We start from the raw sequence: 20,432 nt of genomic DNA, 5'->3' as shown, positions 1-20,432 counted from the left end.
AGGAGGTTTAAGATATCAATTGCTACAGAATTTAAGATTTTATTTTAAAGAAGTCATTTCTAGAACTCGTACTTGTACAGATAACCTTTGGAATGTTAAATGATGCTGCTTCCATCTATGCCTTTGCTACTGCAAGATGGCAAAGAGCTGGGTTCCTGCCAGTTTGTTGCCCTGGATCTCCCGGACACCTATCCCCTCCAGACAATCATCTTTGATGATTTTGTCCTCCTGCTTTAGGCATTTGTTAAGATTCCCTCATTAAGACATAGCCAAAGAGGCATCAAATTACCACCCTGATTCAAACATTGCCCCTACACATTTCCCATTACACTACATTTGAGCAAGTGTGGAGGTGGACAAACTATTTTGTATGTTTCCTTAATTTAAATTTGAGAATAAGATCTTGGAGCATAACGGCCATTGTCTCAAAACAAAATATTTAACTCACATTTTCATCTCTATTTATGAAACGGACATAGAGTAGTAGTATAAGATCATCTTCAAAAATTTATCGGAGGTTACTTAGATTAGAGACTCAGTTCAGCAAAGCACTTAAGCACACGATTTACTTTAAGCACATGAGAAATCTAACTGAAATTAGTAGAACTACCCAGACATTTAAAGTTAGGCATGTGCTTAAGTATGCTGTGTTTCAATGAATCAGGACCTGGATGAGACAATGCAAGTTCTAACATGAAGGACATTGTTCAGGTATTCCATCTAGGCAATCAGTAACACAAATACCTTGAAATTATGTGAACTTTTTATTGTGGATTGCCTTATGATTTTTAACGTGGAAGCAAGGATTAGAATAGCTAGCTAGTAAACCATCCAGTAATCCTCAAGAGAAGCCATTTTTCACTCTTCCCAGTAATGGGACCTGGCCCTTAAAAATTCATTTCAGCCAGAAGAATTAAACTGACTAACACTGATCAACGTATGCACTTTTAGCTATACATCAGGCAACTTGGTTAACTGATTTAAACAAAAAAACTTCTTACAGATAAGAAACAGCTTTTCTTCTCCATTTTTAAGAGTTAAAAGGCTTGCTAGAGGATAAATACCTTTTTAGGTTAGATGGCTAGGTTGGTAGCATCAAAGGCCCCAAGCACTCTAAAACCCCCATATAACTGTGTTATACTTTTGTCCACTGACATGTTTAAAAGACCAAAGAATGTGGCAAAATTCAGATTGCCAAAACATAGTTAGGTCCTATCTACATCATATAGTGGAGCAATTGCTTTTACCATCACAAGAAACAATAATGTTGTAACTGGTTCCCTTGTCATCTGTACGTGTAATCCAAAAAGGACTTGAGTACCCTGCACACCAATGAGACTTTGGTGATTGCCATTGATTCTGACTTTAGCTATGAGGCAAGATAGCAGAAAAACATCTAACATGCACAAAGATCAACCTTGGCTCCTCCTAGTCAAAGCTTAGTTTCCATACTGATGGCAACTTGTTTTTAAATTTCACAAAAAGTCACTCACCGGGCCTGATAAAGACTGAAACCTAAAGATGCCCTGAAAGTACACAGGCTGTATAAGCAATGAGAGAAAAACCACATTTATAGAACTCATCATTTTGATCCATCACAACTTTCTAGGATTTCTCTCTCTCTGAATATATATTTATAAAGCTGAGCAACAGACAGTATTTGTTAAAAAAAAAAAAAAAAAAATAGAGTGCTGCAAAATTTTTGATTGCATTCAAAATACAATCATTTTACATTTTTCCAACACAGCAATTGATTTTGGCTTTTAGGTTAATGTCACCATTACTAACAATTGCCCTATTAACACAAAAAAATAATAATTAGAAGAATTTTAGAGCAGCTGACAAGAAAGTACAACTTTTGACTTGATCTGGGCCAAGAAAGTTGGAATAGTTTTGTCAACCAACTTTAAATTTGAACCTTCTATCTCTCTCTGTGATCACTGTTGGTTGGGGCTAAAAACAACAACATGCACACAGTAGTACAAATTAGCAAAAGTTATTTTCCCAAAAGTACATAATATGCCTAAAAATAAAATGTTTGTATTTAAATACAATTTCAGTACATTCAGTAAACTGATCTAAAGCTCTTATTTTAATAATACTATCTGGAATGCAAAGGATTTTGTTTTAATACTAGGAGTACTTGTGGCACCTTAGAGACTAACAAATTTATTTGAGCATAAGCTTTCGTGAGCTACAGCTCACTTCTTCGGATGCATTCGGTGGAAAATACCACCGATGAAGTGAGCTGTAACTCACGAAACCTTATGCTCAAACAAATTTGTTAGTCTCTAAGGTGCCACAAGTACTCCTTTTCACTTTTAGGTCTGTAATCGAATAACCAAAGAGATTGAAGTGTTCTCCTACTGGTTCTTGAATGTTATAATTCTTGATGTCTGATTTGTGTCCATTTATTCTTTTACGTAGAGACCAATGTACATGGCAGAGGGGCCTTCAGCCCCCAACTAAAACCTCTCCAACGCATCATCAAGGATCTACAACCTATCCTGAAGGACGACCCATCATTCTCACAGATCTTGGGAGACAGGCCAGTTCTTGCTTACAGACAGCTTCCCAACCTGAAGCAAATACTCACCAGCCACCACACAACAGAATCATTAACCCAGGAACCTATCCTTGCAACAAAGCCCGTTGCCAACTCTGATGGTGTCCCCTGAATAGATATGTGGACAGAGGGCCTAATCACATCAGCCACACTATCAGAGGCTCGTTCAGCTGCACATCTACCAATGCGATATATACCATCATGTGCCAGCAATGTCTCTCTGCCATGTACATTGGTCAAACTGGACAGTCTCTACGTAAAAGAATAAATGGACACAAATCAGACATCAAGAATTATAACATTCAAGAACCAGTCGGAGAACACTTCAATCTCTCTGGTCACTCGATTACAGACCTAAAAGTAGCAATACTTCAACAACAAAAATTTCAAAAATAGACTCTAACAAGAGATTGCTGAATTGGAATTAATTTGCAAACTGGATACAATTAACTTAGGCTTGAATAGAGACTGGGAATGGATGAGTCATTACATAAAGCAAAACTATTTCCCCATGTTTATTCCCCACCCCCCCACTGTTCCTCACACCTTCTTGTCAACTGCTGGAAATGGCGCACCTTGATTATCACTACAAAAGTTTTCCTCCCCCACTCCCCACTCTCCTGCTGGTAATAGCTCACCTTACCTGATCACTCTCGTTACAGTGTGTATGGTAACACCCATTGTTTCATGTTCTCTATGTATATAGATCTCCCCACTGTATTTTCCACTGAATGCATCCAATGAAGTGAGCTATAGCTCACGAAAGCTTATGCCTCATATAAATTTGTTAGTCTCTAAGGTGCTACAAGTACTCCTTTTCTTTTTGCAAATACAGACTAACACGGCTACTATTCTGAAACCTGTTTTAATACTGAACATTGTCAAGCACATTGGTAATTGAGGCAATCTGTGGATGCACAATCTTTCAACCCTGGGTAATGAATTCAAAGTAATTGCAGTCTGAAGGCTGTCTGATAACCTTCAGAAAAATGACCATGGTTGTTTCAGTCTAGTGCCTAGTAAAAACAAGTAGCTACATCACAAGAACTTTCATCAATACTGACACCCTATTGGGCCACCACAAAGCTCAGAATTTAATGGCCAAGGTATTTAATTAGTTGAACCTCCTCCTAAAGGTACCCTGCCCAGAACACAAAGAATGTTTTTAACATAGTCTGACAAATTGCATAGCTGATGCAGTCCATGCTGAACCTATCCTATGGATATAACAAAAAATTTCACTCTCTCTAGAGTTGTCATTATGGCGCTTTTCACAAGTTCTATATTATTCCACTTGAATCAAGTATTTTCTCATTCCTGCCAATGCTATGGAGACACTAAAGACATACAAAAGTCTACAAATTACTTCACATTTTGTCGGAACTTTTAATTTTCCAGTCTAGCTTTAGCCAAACTTAATTTTTGTTCGGTACAGGTCAGTGATTTACAATGGTTGTTTCAAGAATTTTCCCATCTGCTTTGTACAAATAAATCAATCAATCTAAGCTTACTACTTAAAGAATTTCACTAAGATTTCAGACTTCATTATTTTAAGATATTCTAATTGGAGTCTTTTAAGCTATATACAATACACATCTCAGAACGTGTGATTTCCATATTGTGAGAGACGATAGCCCTTATAAAATATATCAATGGTTTGTAAGTCCCTGAAAGACCCTTCACATTTTGGGTCTTAGAGTATAATTCTGATATTGATGGTTTTTTGTTTTGTTTTGTTTTTTGAAGCTCGAAGTCCATTTGTAAGTTTAGGTATAACAGGTTTAAGGCAAAAAAAAAAAAAATACCCCCGATATCCCAACACAATAAAAGTCTTTCAGGGTCTCCAAAGCCACTGATATCTGCCTTTCATTTTCTGAGGTACTGAAGGATACCCTATGCTGGTGACATCACACTTGTAATGCCATAGGCTATATTTTATATGAATAAAGTAGACTCCAGTTTGGTCAATATTTTTGATATCTTCAAAGAAAACATAGGAGTTGCAGAAGTGTTTGCAATTTCACAGATGGTCCTCTTCCTTATGAGGGAATACTGAAACCAATGGAAGTTAATTTTTCAGACAATATTAATATATAAAGATAGAGGTCCCTAACCACTTGTGGTAATTAAATATCACATACTTTTTTCAAACACATGAAAATTATTATACCATGGTGTTGAGGCCAAATTATATCCTGCATGCCTGGAGTTTCCCTACTTATATAGTGTCTATTGAGTTGGATATGGTATACTTCCCTTCCTTTCCTGAACTGCTTCATAAAGTTGTTATGCACTGAAACATCATACGTCACCCCAGAAGTAGCTTCTTAGCTACATCTTAAGTTTGTCATCCCTTGGGATTAAAGTTATACCAACCTAAGTAATCATTATGAACCATAAGGCTCTTCTAGAGCAGGGAGCCATGCTATGAAGGACAGTGGCCAAGTGACATTTTAAAAACTGATTACCTCTATGTTTTTGCAGTTTTTAATTTCAAAGTTTCACACCACATTAGGTACAGAATTGAGAATTAAAAAGTAATGTTGCAAAATCATGCAAGACTCTGGCTACATAGTTACTGCAGAGTTAGCTCAAGTTATCAACGCTCATATTATTTCTCTTCAGTTAACCTACCTCAGTCACACTGAGAAAAAATACAGATTGCTGGCTGCACATCCTTACTGCAGTAAGCTGAGCTAGTCTATGAATTCTTTCCCAGTGAACTGTTGGAAAATGTATCTCCCTTTCTGGGCACAGGTGGGAAGGGGAATAGTGGGAAGATATTGGAGGACTAGAAGCACTTGAGTGTTGCTAGCCTGTGTCCACACAGAGTGGTTGTGTTAGCTGGCAAATTTGTTCCCTTTAGTTTTAACCTACACACCCACTCAGACCAACCAATACAAGTTAAAAGCATCACCACACTCACGTTAAGGGTTTTTGTGTGAGGACAGAACTCAAGTTATCTACATCACTTGAATTATTACTCAAGTAAATGCTGCAATGAAAACAAGCCCTAAAAGACATTTACCAGGTCCCTTCTCCCTCACTAAACAGACTGATTAATATGACACCACCAGTTTAGTCCACTTCAGGGTGCCACGTAGAGCAAGAACCAGCAGGACAGTAGGCAATTCAGAACAAAAACTTATTTAAAATTTTATTCAGGGATGTCCCTAACTGTTGGGGCACTTAGCATTCACTTCTAAGGCTTGACAAAATAGCATAAGTGATCAACAGCCAACAATAATTAAAATATAACTTGCTTTTTTCCCCAAAAATTTCAAAATTTTGTAACATGAAACTATCACAAGTTTTAAAAACAGTGCTATGTTAGCTGTAACTGGCTTTACAAGCATTTGAGGAATGCAAATAAGGAAACATCTAAAATATTTTAGTTCTAGGGATAGATAAATGAGGCTATATTACCATGTATAGTCAGTGTAAATATTTGTGGTAATTTAGTTGTTAAATCCAGTAGACCCAAAAATGTTTACATTGTATTGAGTTAACATTACATATTTAATAATTAAATTCTAGTGACTATCGGTAGGTGTTAATTTTGGATTACCCAAATGTGCAGGTTTCAGAGTAGCAGCTGTGTTAGTCTATATTTGCAAAAAGAAAAGGAGAACTTGTGGCACCTTAGAGACTAAAATTTATTTGAGCATAAGCTTTCGTGAGCTACAGCTCACTTCATCGGATGCATGTGTGCAGGAAACTAAGGACTGAATTGATGCAGAGCTCATTTTTCTCCTGCAGAAAAAATAAATTATATTGTATGTGTAATTTGAAGAGTCAGAAACAACCAACAGTAGGTCAGAGAAGTCAGTTCCATTTTTGGTTTAAACCAGGTCATTTTTTCAAAAACGAAACCTGAAACAGTTGGGTTAAAGGGTGCTATTGCTAATAAAAGGTCCCCTCAGGGATTTCTCAAGGAACATCACAGTATGCCAAGTAATGTCCTGTTGTACCACACAAGGGCATTTACTACATATTTTCAGTATATTCTTCAGCAGTTACTTGAGACAGTCTTAGTTAAGTCAAGCCTTACATTGCCTATCGAGCCCTTATAACTGTATTTGCCCTGCAGGTTAAGGAGCATCTGTTACTCAGGCTATGTCAGCAAAATTTATGTCGCTCAGGGGTATGAATATTCCACCCCCTGAGCAACACGATTACACCAACATAAGCACTTGAGTGCACAACGCTATGTCAGTGGGAGAGCTTCTCCCACCAACATAGCTTCTGCCGCTCAGAGGTGGGGTTTTTTATGCTAATGGGAGAGCTCTCTCCTGTAAGCACAAAGCATCTTCTCCAGATGCGCCGCAGCGGCGCAACTGTATCAGTACAGCTACGCCACTGCAGCACTGTACATATAGACATACTCTCAGTGGAATTCACTCTGTAGAATTTTAAAGCTTCAGAACTGACAGTTGCTAGGGAGAACTTTTCACTGCTTGGAAGAGAGATTCTGGGCCACTAGTGTCTGGCAAGGAAAGAAAAGCTTATCAGGGCAGCCTACACAGCATTCTTAAAAGACTTGTTGAACAAGATAGCTAGCTTTTTTGTGCATCTTGGGAGAAATGTAATCAAATCAGAAGGATAACTCCCATTAAGGTAAATTCACACGCCCTTTTTTCTGCTATTGAGAAGAACCAAGGCTCAGGAACACAATAGTTGCTTGCATTGGGAAGACTTCACAATCTCCTTTTTCCATGAAAGCTAAGCTCCTACAGAGTTCATCAGAAGTTTGCTTCAAGCAGTCACTCTCTGAAAACCATCTCTGAAAAAGTTGCATCATATTGCTCCCTTCCACTGACTTATATACATCAAATTAGCCCAGTTTACCAAAAAAAAAAAAAAAAAATTAAACGGCCAGCACTGCAAGCTAAATTTAGGATCAGAAAAAAAGTCTGTTTCTTTATCTCTAACAAAAATTATGCCATTAGACTGATGTGTTGATGTGTGACAATGATATATTGCACATTCTTTTATAGAACTACCAACCAGCTATAGTCATCCACTGCTGCAAAGAGCATGTTCATTCCTCTGTTTATTTACATACTAGTTTATTTAATGAAGTTGTGACCTCTGTGCCATTAACAATCCCTAGCTTGTGAGGTGTCTTTTGGGTGAAAACCCTTGGGGGCAAGAGAGTTTTTTCCCCTGAACCATGAAATACCATTCTCTAGCTTTCTGTTCTGACTACCCATGCCCACTGAGCACTACATAATATGCTCTAAGAATTAGCCTTACACTGATAGTAGAATGCATTAGATAGCTTCATAGGTCTCTTCCATTTCTAATTCCAATGATTCTCCACAGTGGTCATAAGGTTTATGGTAAACATTAGTAACATTAATTGGGCTCCACTGAACATACTCAGGAGTTTCCTGACATCATACATTGGCATGGCATGGCTTCAAAGCAGAATGGCAACCAGCCAGTTCCCAAGCAATACCTTCAGTACATGGCAGTTGAAACACTTTTAAAAGATACTTAAAAAAAAAAATCAGAATACAGTGCACAAATCAAATCTAATAAAGATTTCTGCATGTTTGGCCAGCTGGGTAAACTAAACTAAACTAAGCTAGTGATCCATGGGTGTGGGACAAATATCCCCTGCTGGATTAATTCATTTTATCAAAAAATTCTTTTCACAGCTGCAAAAGGATAATTTTAGGTTCCTCTGAACTAGAGTTTAATTTCCATGGAAAGAGGTTGAGGATGCTTTAGGACAAACTCTCAACTTTGCATACATTTTGAAACAAGACAGGGAAGATTTCTAATGCTTTATTATGCAAAGGTTTCTAATCTCATGGTAAACAGACCTTTAAAAAAATGAAACTTAATAGTTAAATGTATATTTGAGACTCAACACAATGATTAAACTATAGAATGATGTGTCACTGTAAAAAAAAAGTGTTAACACTAATGTAATATGAAAGTAGATAGAGTGTTTAAATTCAGTAGTTATTTGTCAGACACCATCTGCTTTTTCTTTCATTCTTTTCTGATTCTGATCTGTAGAAAAACCACATCAGTATCAAATGTCACCTAATTCTTATTCAAACAGAGCAGTGCAGACACAGCGGCTGCACCAGCTGACTTAGCTGACCTAGGATCAGAGTAAAAACAAACCCCCTATAAATCACCAGATGTAAGCAATTGAATAGTGATCAATTTAATTAATTGAACAGCTTCCCAAAATTTACTGTATTGTTTTAACTCTTCAGAGGCCTCTTCTGCAAGGCAGCTTGCAATTTGTATTAAGAATAGGGCTAAATAATACTAGCTTTAACACTAAAAAATCCTGCTGGTAAACCCACAGCTGAAAACCCACGTTTTAGTATTTAAGTATTTGACAGTTTATGAAAAAATAATTAAAATGTTGTTAGACATTACTATTTTAGGTATCCTCATACACACACATTTTATGAAAGCTAATCAAAAGCCTCATGGTTGCATAAGCATTACATAAGTTTCCCATTAAAATGAAAATCAGGTAATCTCTGTTTTGAGACCCTTTGTTTTAACTTGATATCCACTTTTCCTGAATGTACAAATTCTGCCTTTGATCACAGGTGACATACTTTTAGTAATATGATGATTCATTATAAACATATTGCATGCAAACTAAAGCAAACAAAAGCTTGTGTAACATCTGCAACAGGAAATAATTCTCTCTCTCTCTCTCTCTCACACACACACACACACACACACACACACACGATAGACCAAACAAGTTGTAGTAAAGTTACTGGCACATGATTTATTCTCAAAAAGAAAAGGAGTACTTGTGGCACCTTAGAGACTAACAAATTTATTAGAGCATAAGCTTTCGTGAGCTACAGCTCACTTCATTAGTCTCTAAGGTGCCACAAGTACTCCTTTTCTTTTTGCGAATACAGACTAACACGGCTGCTACTCTGAAACCTATGATTTATTCTGAATCCTAGTCTAATCATATGTGTGTCCTAAAATTAAGGGGTGAAATCCCTATTCCACTGTATTCCACTGAAGTCAATGGGAGTTTTGCCACGGACTTGAAAGAGGGCAGGATTTCAACCACAATACACAAACTTTTGTTTTGAAGGCCTGCATTATACAAGTTTTTGCATACTAGTTACTAGTGTTTGTACAGTGTCTAGGACAACAGAGTCCTGATTGTGGTTGGGGTCTGCAGGCACTGACACAATACAAATTAATAATAGTACAGTCTGTCTATATCTTAGGGAAGCATCAAAAACTACTAGGATTAGGTTTAATTTTGCGTGTGTATATACACACACATTTTTAAACAACCTGATGCAACATCACATAAGCAACTTCCTAGCCACAATTTGATAAACTTCCAATTTATTTTTTTTTTTAAACTTTAACATCAATGCACATTTCCACTATATTTTTCATCTTTACAGTTAGAAAGAGTGCCATCAAAATCTACTTACAAGGACAGAAGAGTAATATTTGCAGAGACTGGTCCCAGATTAGGTATGGTCTCCAGTTCATTGTTGTTCAATTTTCTGTCAAGATCAAAAAAGGAAGTCTGTTGCAATATAAACAAGGAGTGCATACTCTATATATTTTAAATTGCTGAATACCCCGTAAAATTCAAAGTTAAATATAAACTCACTTATTGCAGCACATCACTATAAGAGTGCACACCTGTGTCTTTCAGACAGCCATCCTACAGAAAAAACATTTTTATACCCAAAAAACCACAAATGACTTACATTTCTCGAAGACTATGAAGGTGACTCAAGGAACTGGCCTTGATTGAAGATAATCTGTTGTGACTTAAATCCCTATGAGATTACAAAAATAAATCAGATGTCACTTTTGAAATATCAGGTATATTTTTTACTAGCTCTCATAATACATATTTAAACTGAACCTGCGATCTAATTAGTCACTAACTACAAAAAAAAAATCTACATTATAGTTTTGCTGTCAATAAAATTACAATAGAAACTCATTCAAGTATTGATTTGGGAAAACACGGAAGGTGATTTTAAATGCTTTGACCACTGCTAATAACTGGAAAGAAAGGCCTTTAGTTTATACGTGATGTTTTGTGACTGAACAATCCCTTTTGTTTTTTAAAAAGGCAATAGCACAAAAGAGTTAACATCTATGGGAAGCTTCATATATACACACATTGTCAAGAAAACCATGGCCTACCCAAAAAAAAAAAAAAAGTGTAAGAAAAGTAACTTCTTGGCTACTATGAGAGAAATTCACAGATAGAGCTGCACTTAAGTCTTAAATTCCAATATAGTCTCAAAAGAATAGGATGTGTTAGTTTCATTTATAGTTTTTAACCTAATAATCTAAACCAACGTGCAAAGCCTAGACACAACAGGCAAGGAAGCATGAAAATAGAATTGAGGTTTTCATTTGATTTGGAACCCTATTCTCATGTATGCAAATTTAATACTGATCATATGTAAAAAGAAAAGGAGTACTTGTGGCACCTTAGAGACTAACAAATTTATTTGAGCATAAGCTTTCGTGAGCTACAGCTCACTTCATCGGATGCATCTGATGAAGTGAGCTGTAGCTCACGAAAGCTTATGCTCTAATAAATTTGTTAGTCTCTAAGGTGCCACAAGTACTCCTTTTCTTTTTGAGAATACAGACTAACACGGCTGCTACTATGAAACCTGATCATATGTAGTATCAGCAGCTGTAAATAGACAAATAGGCCTGAAACCAACCCACATTTAAAAGCCAGTCTATATCCTACTCAAAACTTCAGCATAAAAACTTGTATTTAAGGAAACAACTTCATGCCATAAAGTCCAGCTCTCTCCATGCCAGACTGAGAACCCCAGAGGGCTACATGTTAGCATGGTTTATTAATCAGAAAGTGCAAATGATGTCAGTGAAGTTCTACATGTGTCCTCTTGGAGTGAGCAGTGTATGCTGTGTCCAGAGACAGCAAATGGACTAAGCACCTAAGGAGATTCATCTGGAAGATGGGAAACCAGTTCAGTTTTAACATTTTCAAAAGCCTACAAATGTTAGTCTTATTAGCATGACTGAGTTCTCCTGTAAATAAAGGTTAGTCACACTTAAATTGAAAGATTAATTCTTTCACTGTTTAAAAATCCAGAGTAGCCATCTATCAGACCCTAGATCTGAGAAAAATCCATTTATTTTACATTTAAAAACTGCACATATATTTAATTTGACATCTTCACCCCTACATTCGCAAACAAATCTTGAAGAAGTCTACTACAACAAAGAAATAGATTTTAAAAGTGACCTAATTTAAACATTTTACTTTAAAAGAGTTATTAAGGACTCCCACCACCACCTTAAATTTAATTCAATATTTGGCTTTGGTCTGTCTGTAGGGATTATGAGAAGTATGCAAATAAACAGTCAAAATTCTATGAAGTCATGGCTGTTAGAGCCTAATATGTTACTGTTCATCATCATTAGACAAGAATTAGGAATCAGCAATTATTTCAACAAAGAGCTTTCAACATCACTGCTAAAAACTTGCGTTTCTTCATTTCATCTAAAAACCCTGCAAAAGGTTTATTTAAAACATGTTTGCCTAAGGACCCACCAGACAGTAACAGACGTGAGTAGATTTGTTCTGTTAGAGTTATAACATGTAAAAAAAATTGGCAGAGTCTTTAAACTATAAAAATCCTGCAATTACAACCACTGCTGTGCATGATCACCACTCTGGAGCCAGACACTTTCACTCATAGCTCAAGCTCACATCCATCTGGAGTCTATCAAGGCAACTGTGAGTGTAACAACTTAAATTTTGTTTCAAACAAAATGTGTGTCTTTAACGCTGCAGATGCCACATGCAAAATTTGTGGGTATCTATTTTTTAAAATATATACATCCAGAAACTCCACACTGATTTACTTACTTTTATCTCCTATTTGAAAAAGGACAAAAAAATCAATTAATTCTGAGCCTTGTCTCTCAAACACACATACTTGTATAAATTTTTTTAACATTACATACAATAAAAATAAAAAGCATTTAATAAGGCCACAGTTTCAATGTTAATCTTTTTTTAGAAATGTTATGGGGAAGTTTGTTCCTTGCAGGTGAACTATGAGTGAATACAGAACTTTTGAATGTGAATCAACTACAGTTAGAAAAATACATTTTCTAATTGCTGACTTTAAGTGAAATTTAAACTTACAGTTTCTCATGAGCCCTAGGTGTAAAAATTTAAGATACAGACTTTAAAAAAAACCCACAAAATCTAACTACTGCCCTTGAATTAAAATCCACTTATAAGAAAGTGGTTTTTTTTATTATTATATCTACCTAGAAATAGGAGTGGGCAACACTAAATACTAAGGTTGCAAAATATTTTCCATTTTTAATTCTCCCTCCCAAATCTAACTCCTCCAAACTAAAGCCATATTAAATGGAGAAAGAAAATCTCTCCTATGGTTACTTTTACTACTGGAGTTCTAAGAGCCATGAAAGATATAATGGGGACAAAATTCAGACACTTTATGAACACCAAATTTACATGTAATAAATTCTTACTAGACAGTAGAAACTATATCGTCCACTCTTCACTTAAAAATTTATACTGTAACAGAACAGTAATACTTATAATGTGCTGCAGTGTTTCAAGCCTTTTTGACCCTGTCCTTTAAGAACTTGTTTTATGAAACATCTGAAAGAAAAATTATTCATACTCAATTACTTTTGCATTAACAATCTTTCATACTGTGCTTCTTCACTGAAAAGCTGAACTGCAACTTTAAAGTGTTAATAGTCATGTAATGAAAAACCAAAAAGAGAAAGCCTAACACAGAAGAGGTGGTACCTCTCCATTTTCACACACTATATAAATACAATTTTTAGACCCTAACTTAATTTACAACATTCAGTTGCAATTATCATCTTCTTCCCTTTGAGAACTCAGAAACCTGAGCGTCTAGTGCAATTTTAAAATGCAAATCCAGCAACAGCTTCTTAATCAATCCCACTGGGGCCTTCAGAGCTGCTAATTCAGCAGAAATCAGGAAAGCTAAAAAACAAAAAGCCAGGCTGTAGCTGTTTTAAGACACTGATCCAAAGTGACTCATAAATCAGCTTGCTATGTTAAAGTTTTAGTCTGGAAAATATTGAACAACAGCTGTGAAAACCATAAGGAATTTTTTCTGGCAATTCTGGTAAAGAACTAGAGGATTTATAAAATGTAAATACTAAAGATGCAGTACAAACACTAGCTGAAACCATCTTTTAGATGTTCCCTTCTGTCTCATTGACAGCTTTGGCATTCCTAGGTGAACCTGGTAAGACATATTCTAAGATTCCAATAGAATTTAAAAATACTGAAAGCACTGGCAAGTATTTGTTTTCCCTCCCCCAATTCTGGCTCTGAAACATTAATTCTAACAAAGCAACATTCTTTCAATCTCAGAGCACATATGCTAGAAGTAAACTGAAATCTAAGGATATTTATATACAAAGCCACTACAAATATTTATCAGTTTTCAGTTTTCAATGGACTTTCATTACATTATGTGAAGATGGCACTAAGGAAGATGATGCACTTTACTCTAAATCCCCAATAAAGCTGGTCAAAATTCCCTATTTACACTATATTTCATGAGACTGCTTCTGTATCAAAGAAGCAACTACAACTTTGACAGCAAAGTAACAGAATGCAAACACTCAACCTTCAAACAATGAAGCTTGTTTTCTTAATTTCACTGTCTGTAGTCATAAAGCCTGCCCCGATCCAGCATTTTTTGAACACCCACAACATTCAATTAATTTTGTGAGAACTTTGAATGAGACAGGACCGAGTCATCACTTCATAATGTTAGATATTACTTTACATCAGTAGACTTTTTGGATGCACTGGGGGATAGGGAGACAGAAGAGAAGAAGAAAACATTCAAAATGGGCTTAGTCCTGAAGTTCTAACTCAAGCAAGAACTCCCCCCAAACCACAAGGGAGTTTTTGCCTTAGTAAGGTCTTGAGAATTGGGTCTAATGGATATTACAATATTTTCCAATAAGGCTTGGCAGATTTTCAACTAAATTACTGCCTTTCAAGATTATATATATTTTCTTCTATTTGTCAACAAAATACACAAAATCTGTTACTATTTGTAAGTAAATAGTTTGGAGTAATAATCATCACATTAACTCAAACTTTATTGACTACCTGAAGCTGAAAATCATTATTTTGCACCTTGAGCAGTCAAAATTCCAAATACCAAACAGGAGGAGGAAACAGACAATGCCACATGTTTCTGCACTCTCTTATTAAGGGGAAGGGAAGGAAGAAAGAAACATGGGTACTTCTAAGGCATTTCACACAAACAAAAGAAACATTTACACAAAAGCAGCCAAATCACATGGTTTGGTGACACCTACAAAGATGTACTCCTTTGAGTTTAAGACCAAATGACACAGCTGTCCAATGAGTGATCACAGCAGGATGTCTTACAACAGGCCCAGTATTTATTTATACAAATGGAACTTATTTTCTCTCACTTCTTTAAAGGAATGTGAACTTACATAAAAACAATTTACACTTCCAATTGTGCTAACCAGAAAACCCTCTGTAATTTTAGTGTCTATCACTAAAATGCAAAAGGCAACACGTTTGGTTATTTATGTTAACACAACATATATTTTAAAGACAACTTTTAGAAGTACGTTCCAGTTAAAGGTTCTATGCTTTCCCCTTAGTTTTAGTTTGTCGTAATGTTAAAGCTAAATGTTAAGTTAACAGCACTAAGGCAAAGGAATGCTAATTTTCTGACATATTAACAAGTTTTGTCAGAAGATTTATTTTATCTTACTGAGACAACTCAAAAAAACCAGAAGGATTAACATTCAATAGGAAGCACAATGAATTGCTGAATATGTATACAATTGAAAAATCTTAACCATATCAACCAAAAGGAAAACTTAAGTTTCTTTTCTCTCACGGATACTTTCCAATACTACTCATGGAAATAGTCACCTCCCAAAGTCATTCATATGTTCAGTTCCATATGTTGTCAATACAGCCATCCATGTTTCATGAATAAAGAAGGATGACCTCCAGATGAGGCAATTGAACAGAATTAGTCAAAACTAATTGAAAACCTTCCTGTTTACCTTAGTCTTTATCTCTGTCAGTTTTTGAAATTTAACAGAAAATTAATAAGATAAATATAGAAGTCAAATGAGTGAAAAGAAATTAAGAATCAATGTAAAAAAGTTCCAGATCGTACCAATTTTTTCTTCCTTTTAGGAAATTTCAATATCTTATAATTTGTTTGAAAATGTTTGTTACTAAAATTAAGTATTCCAAATATGACATTTTAATATTTATTACTAAGCAGTCTTCAAGTTTGTTTTGCTAAATTAACTGATATACGCTGTCTTCTTAATACATTTCTTAGAACACTAGAGAAGAAAAAAGGATCAATAGGAAAGATGATATAAATCCCATACTAGCTAACATGGCAATTTGACACTACCTAAAAAAGATACACTATGCTTTGCAAAAATGTAATTGTAAAGAATATTCATTAGATGGGGGGGGGGCGGGTGCATTCTGGTGATGTTAACAGCAATATGCAACTTTTCTGGGCCCAATTATTTTCAATGATGGCTTATCTTAAGTGCTCACTCTCCTTACAGTGTGTATGATAAACCCATTGTTTCATGTTCTCTGTGTGTGTGTATATAAATCTCTCCGCTGTTTTTTCCACCAAATGCATCCGATGAAGTGAGCTGTAGCTCACGAAAGCTTATGCTCTAATAAATTTGTTAGTCTCTAAGGTGCCACAAGTACTCCTTTTCTATCAGCCATCAGTTTTCTTAGAGGTTTTGGGTTTTTTTTTTTTAAATACTTAAAACAGACACAGCCATTCAATCCGAGCATCTTTCTTCCTCCCCAGCCCTCCCTCCAATACAACCTTCTAGATTTCAGTTCGGTATCAGTTTTATTTCATACTATTGGCAGGATACCAGACTTTGCCCCAACTTGCGAAAGAACAAGTCGCTCCCCATAGCTTCCAGTTCCCCGCGTTATTCGCCTCTATAAAAACTTTCTCCCTCACTAGCAATCAGCCCCTCGCAAGTGACCAGCGGCCCTTGCACCCCTTCTCCTTTGGGCAATTTTCTCATCAGGACCATGCCCCCCGCAAGTCAGGACAAGTGCGTGGGAGGATGGAGGCGGCCGGCGGGGTGATGGATAAGGAAGGCAGAGGTCACAGGTACGGGGTGAGACGCTCCCCTAGGTGACCCATGGCCCGGCTGAGCCGACGCTGCCCAGAGGGGCAGGGGCCGCAGAGGGGGGCGCTGGGGACGCCACTCCCTACGGGCGTGGAGGGCGGGAGGCAGCTCCCCTCCCCCCGCAGCCGGAGGGCCAGACCCTCCAAATCCAGCCCAGCAACAAGTCCCCCAGGGGGACTCGGGGGCTGCTGCGCCGCCGCGCCCTGCCGGAGCCCGGAGCGGGCTGAGGGTCCCCCCCGGGCAGCCCCAGCCCCAGCCCCCTCCTTGCGCAGGAGCCGTGCTGGGGTCCCCCCGCCGCCCCGCGCGATACTCACAGCTGCACCACCCCTTGCGGGAGCCGCTCGGGCGCCCGGCTCAGCTTGAGGCGGCTGCAGACCAGCCGGTCCCCGAAGCAGCGGCACGGAGCCGGGCACGAGGGGGAGCCGGGGCCGCCGGCGGCCGAGCTCCCCGCCGGGCGGCCGAGCAGCACCAGCAGCAGCCCCAGGCCCAGCGCGGCGGCGGGGGCAGCGCGGAGCGGGCAGCTCATGGCCGGGGCTCCCTGGGCCGCCGCCCCGCTCTCGCCCGGGCGCAAGCTGCCGGCTCTCGGTGCGGTCGGCAAGTCCGGCTCATGCCCCGGGGCCGCCGGCAGAAGCAGACAGCGCCCAGCCCGCCGCACTCTCCGCCAGCCCCGGCCGCTCCACGAAACTTTCCGCCTCCTCCCGCTGAGCCCGGCCCGCCCCCCGGCCGGAGCCCCCTCCCCCGGCCACGTGACAACGACAAGCCTGGAGAGGGGGGACGTGCCCCACGAAGGGGCCCAGCAGTCAGAGTAAAGCCGCGGGGGGGGGGGCTCCAGGCACCGACAGAAACCCGGCGAAGTCACCGCCACTTGTGTGATTTCACCTGCACCCGACCGTTCCCACCCCATCCCGTGTTAAGAAGCCTTGCGCCCCCCCCCCGGGGAAATGCATTACCACCCTTTGTTTTGGCTAGCACCCAGAGCCCTCCTGCCTAGGTACCGACAAGATAAAGGCTGCCCCATAATGCAGAGGAAAGGTATGATCAGGTAATGGGCCCAGGTGCTTAGCCCCTGCTAAGACCCCCCCCCCCCACCCTTCCAGGGGTTTACATCACCCCTTGAGGATTTCCCCCAGCCAAAGGAGAATCCCTGGTACACCAGCCCTTCAGTCCTCAGCGGAGGGGTCCTGGGAAGGAGCGTGAACGGGCATAGTGCTGTGCTCCAGGACCTCCAGATAGTACACCAACTGGCACAGTTAGAGCAACTCTGGGGCTGCTCCAGCTCATGGCAGAGTCCAAGCCATCTCTCAGTCAGTCCTAGGGTCAGAGGAACTTAAAAGGTGGTGACAGGTCAGCTTTGTCCCAGCCAGGTCCAGTGTAGCTGGGCCAGACACAACGATCAGCACTCCAAATTTCTTCCACTTTATTCACTGTTCAGGGTTGGATAATACATGGAAATGAGATAGGGACAATATTTTCCCCATCTCTTTCCCAAGACTGAGGTAGCCTATATATTATAAGTCAATCTTAATTATTGCTCAGAAGTCCCACATGCCCTGATCCTACAATGGAATCTGTTAAACCACATTCCACTCCCTGGAAGCAGAGTGCCAAGCAACTCCAGGTTGGAGGCCTCATGTAAATTATATGCTTCCTCTAGCACTCACCTGAGTAATAATATTCACCTGAATATATAGTTGCCATCTCAGGAGCTGACTGCAGCTTTGCAGCTAGGAAACCAAGAGGGTCTTGTATGCTTGGTGGCTCTACTGCACAGCAGGGAAGGGCCAAGATTTGGCTCATTGTCTTTATTGTTTTTGTCCCCACCTATCGTACAAAAAGCAAGCGGTAGTCTCATTTGGAAAAATACCTTCTGTTGTCATGTTTTTGATGCCATTGTGAATGGGGCATAAATGTGTTAAAATGGTGGTGAAAAACTCTTTTCTAATACCTAATACTACCCAAATCAGCACTTAAATCATACAAGTTGAAAACATTTCAAGTGCAAATTATTCTCCAGACAACTGTTTTGGAGTGTACCTGGTGTAATGGTAGGCAGCGGAGTCAGTGGGAAAAGGCTGACAGGACACCACAGGCAAGATTTTTAAAACCACTCACCACTGGCCTAATTCTGCTCCCATTCATGTCAATGGTAAAATTTCCATTAATTTAATGGGGCCCGGATTGCACTGCACAGATGTGTGAAACTGGCATATTAAGATGAAAATACGTCCACACATTCCATGGTTAACTACATAGTTTAATATTTGTCTCTTCTTTAAAGCAATCTAAATCTTGTTTAAAGAGGAAAATCTTTGTCTCTATCATAATGAATTATCAAATGCGTGTATTAAAAATAAAATTGAATATGAACAGTTCGGTAGCACACTTTACTACAATTCCCAGAATGAACAGCAAATGCCTCTATGTTTGGAATATGTGAGCTTGTCTTATCTTGAGTGTTGGCAAGGGCAGTGACTCAGAGATAAGTAGTAACAGAAGTGTTAAGCTGGCAGTTTTAACATCCAAGAGGAAATATAAAAGCAAAACATTCTGTACTTATTTTATCATAACACTGAATGATATATTTTGTGTGAGTGCTGTTAAACTGTTAAAAAGGAAAAGAGATAGTTGAACTGAGAAAGTAAAGCATAAAAAACACAGCTTAAAATACTACAGAGGGCAAGTGTTACTGTTTTATGTAACAATTGTATGGGTCATTAAGCATAATTTTAAAAAAAACCACTATTTCAGTGCACAGTCTTAAGAAAACTTTATACAGTTGAAGTGTTAAATAATGCATTAAATGTCTTTAATTTTCCTAATTTCTTTACTTTCTAATTTAATTATTCAGTTGGATTTTTTGTGGACTCTATTTTTCTTAATGCTCACTAAAGCATTTTAAAATTTAGCATATTATGTATTTTCTTGGCAGAGTTGTTATAGCTGTGTTTGTCTCTCTCATATTATGAATTGTAAAATAAAGTAATAATATCTAGCTTTTATATGGCACATTTCATCAGTGGATCTCAAAGCCCTTGCTTTTATTAATACAGAGCCTACTACTGCAAACCTTTGTTCACATAACTAGTTCCTACTCTTCAGTAGTCCCCAGAGCCAGTTCAGCCAGTGCTGTCAAACCTGCAAGAGCCTGGGACTCCACCGATAGGGACACATGGGGTTCTCTCACCAATGCTAGTTTCATGTTTACTGCTCAGACTACACACGAGTAAATAAAAGAGAGGTGGGTTCATGGTGGACTTTAGTCATAGCTCTGATTGCAGTACATCTGAGTCTCCTCTTCCTGTCTAACAAGATACATCTATTCCCCCCCAAGCTGAGATCCAGTTTCAGGTGCTATGCCCCTCCTCAATCTGATATGGCACAGGAGTCTGGGGTAGGTTGGAGCAAGGAAAAGAAAGTTGCATAGTGACTCTTGGGTCTTGTAGCTGGGAAGTCAAATGGCTTTGTATAGGCCATGATAATTTCATTTAAGTCTGAACAAGGGTTTACAGGCTTGGGTCTTTAATTTGTATTTCTTGAAAGGTCCATTAACATCTACAAAGTGCTTAAGTAAAATTTTATAAAAAAGAAAAGGAGTACTTGTGGCACCTTAGAGACTAACAAA

General features: G+C 38.5%; 1 protein-coding gene across 1 annotated transcript in view; it reads right to left on the bottom strand.

The window, feature by feature from the left end:
* The window catches only part of LRIG3 (leucine rich repeats and immunoglobulin like domains 3), a 47,137-nt gene extending 29,611 nt beyond the window's left edge, over positions 1-17,526 (bottom strand). Inside the window, exons 1-3 of the mRNA XM_038379284.2 lie at positions 17,125-17,526; positions 10,303-10,374; positions 10,018-10,092 (exon numbers count right to left, since the gene is read on the bottom strand). Of these exons, the coding sequence (XP_038235212.1) occupies positions 10,018-10,092; positions 10,303-10,374; positions 17,125-17,336 (359 nt within the window). The 5' untranslated portion in view covers positions 17,337-17,526. The remainder of the gene's footprint in view (positions 1-10,017; positions 10,093-10,302; positions 10,375-17,124) is intronic.
* Positions 17,527-20,432: the final 2,906 nt, after the last annotated feature.

Source organism: Dermochelys coriacea, chromosome 1 (assembly GCF_009764565.3).
Source record: "Dermochelys coriacea isolate rDerCor1 chromosome 1, rDerCor1.pri.v4, whole genome shotgun sequence".
NCBI classification, from domain to species: domain Eukaryota; kingdom Metazoa; phylum Chordata; order Testudines; family Dermochelyidae; genus Dermochelys; species Dermochelys coriacea.
Note: the sequence above shows the minus strand (reverse complement) of the source record. Positions and strands in the feature narration are given on the sequence as shown.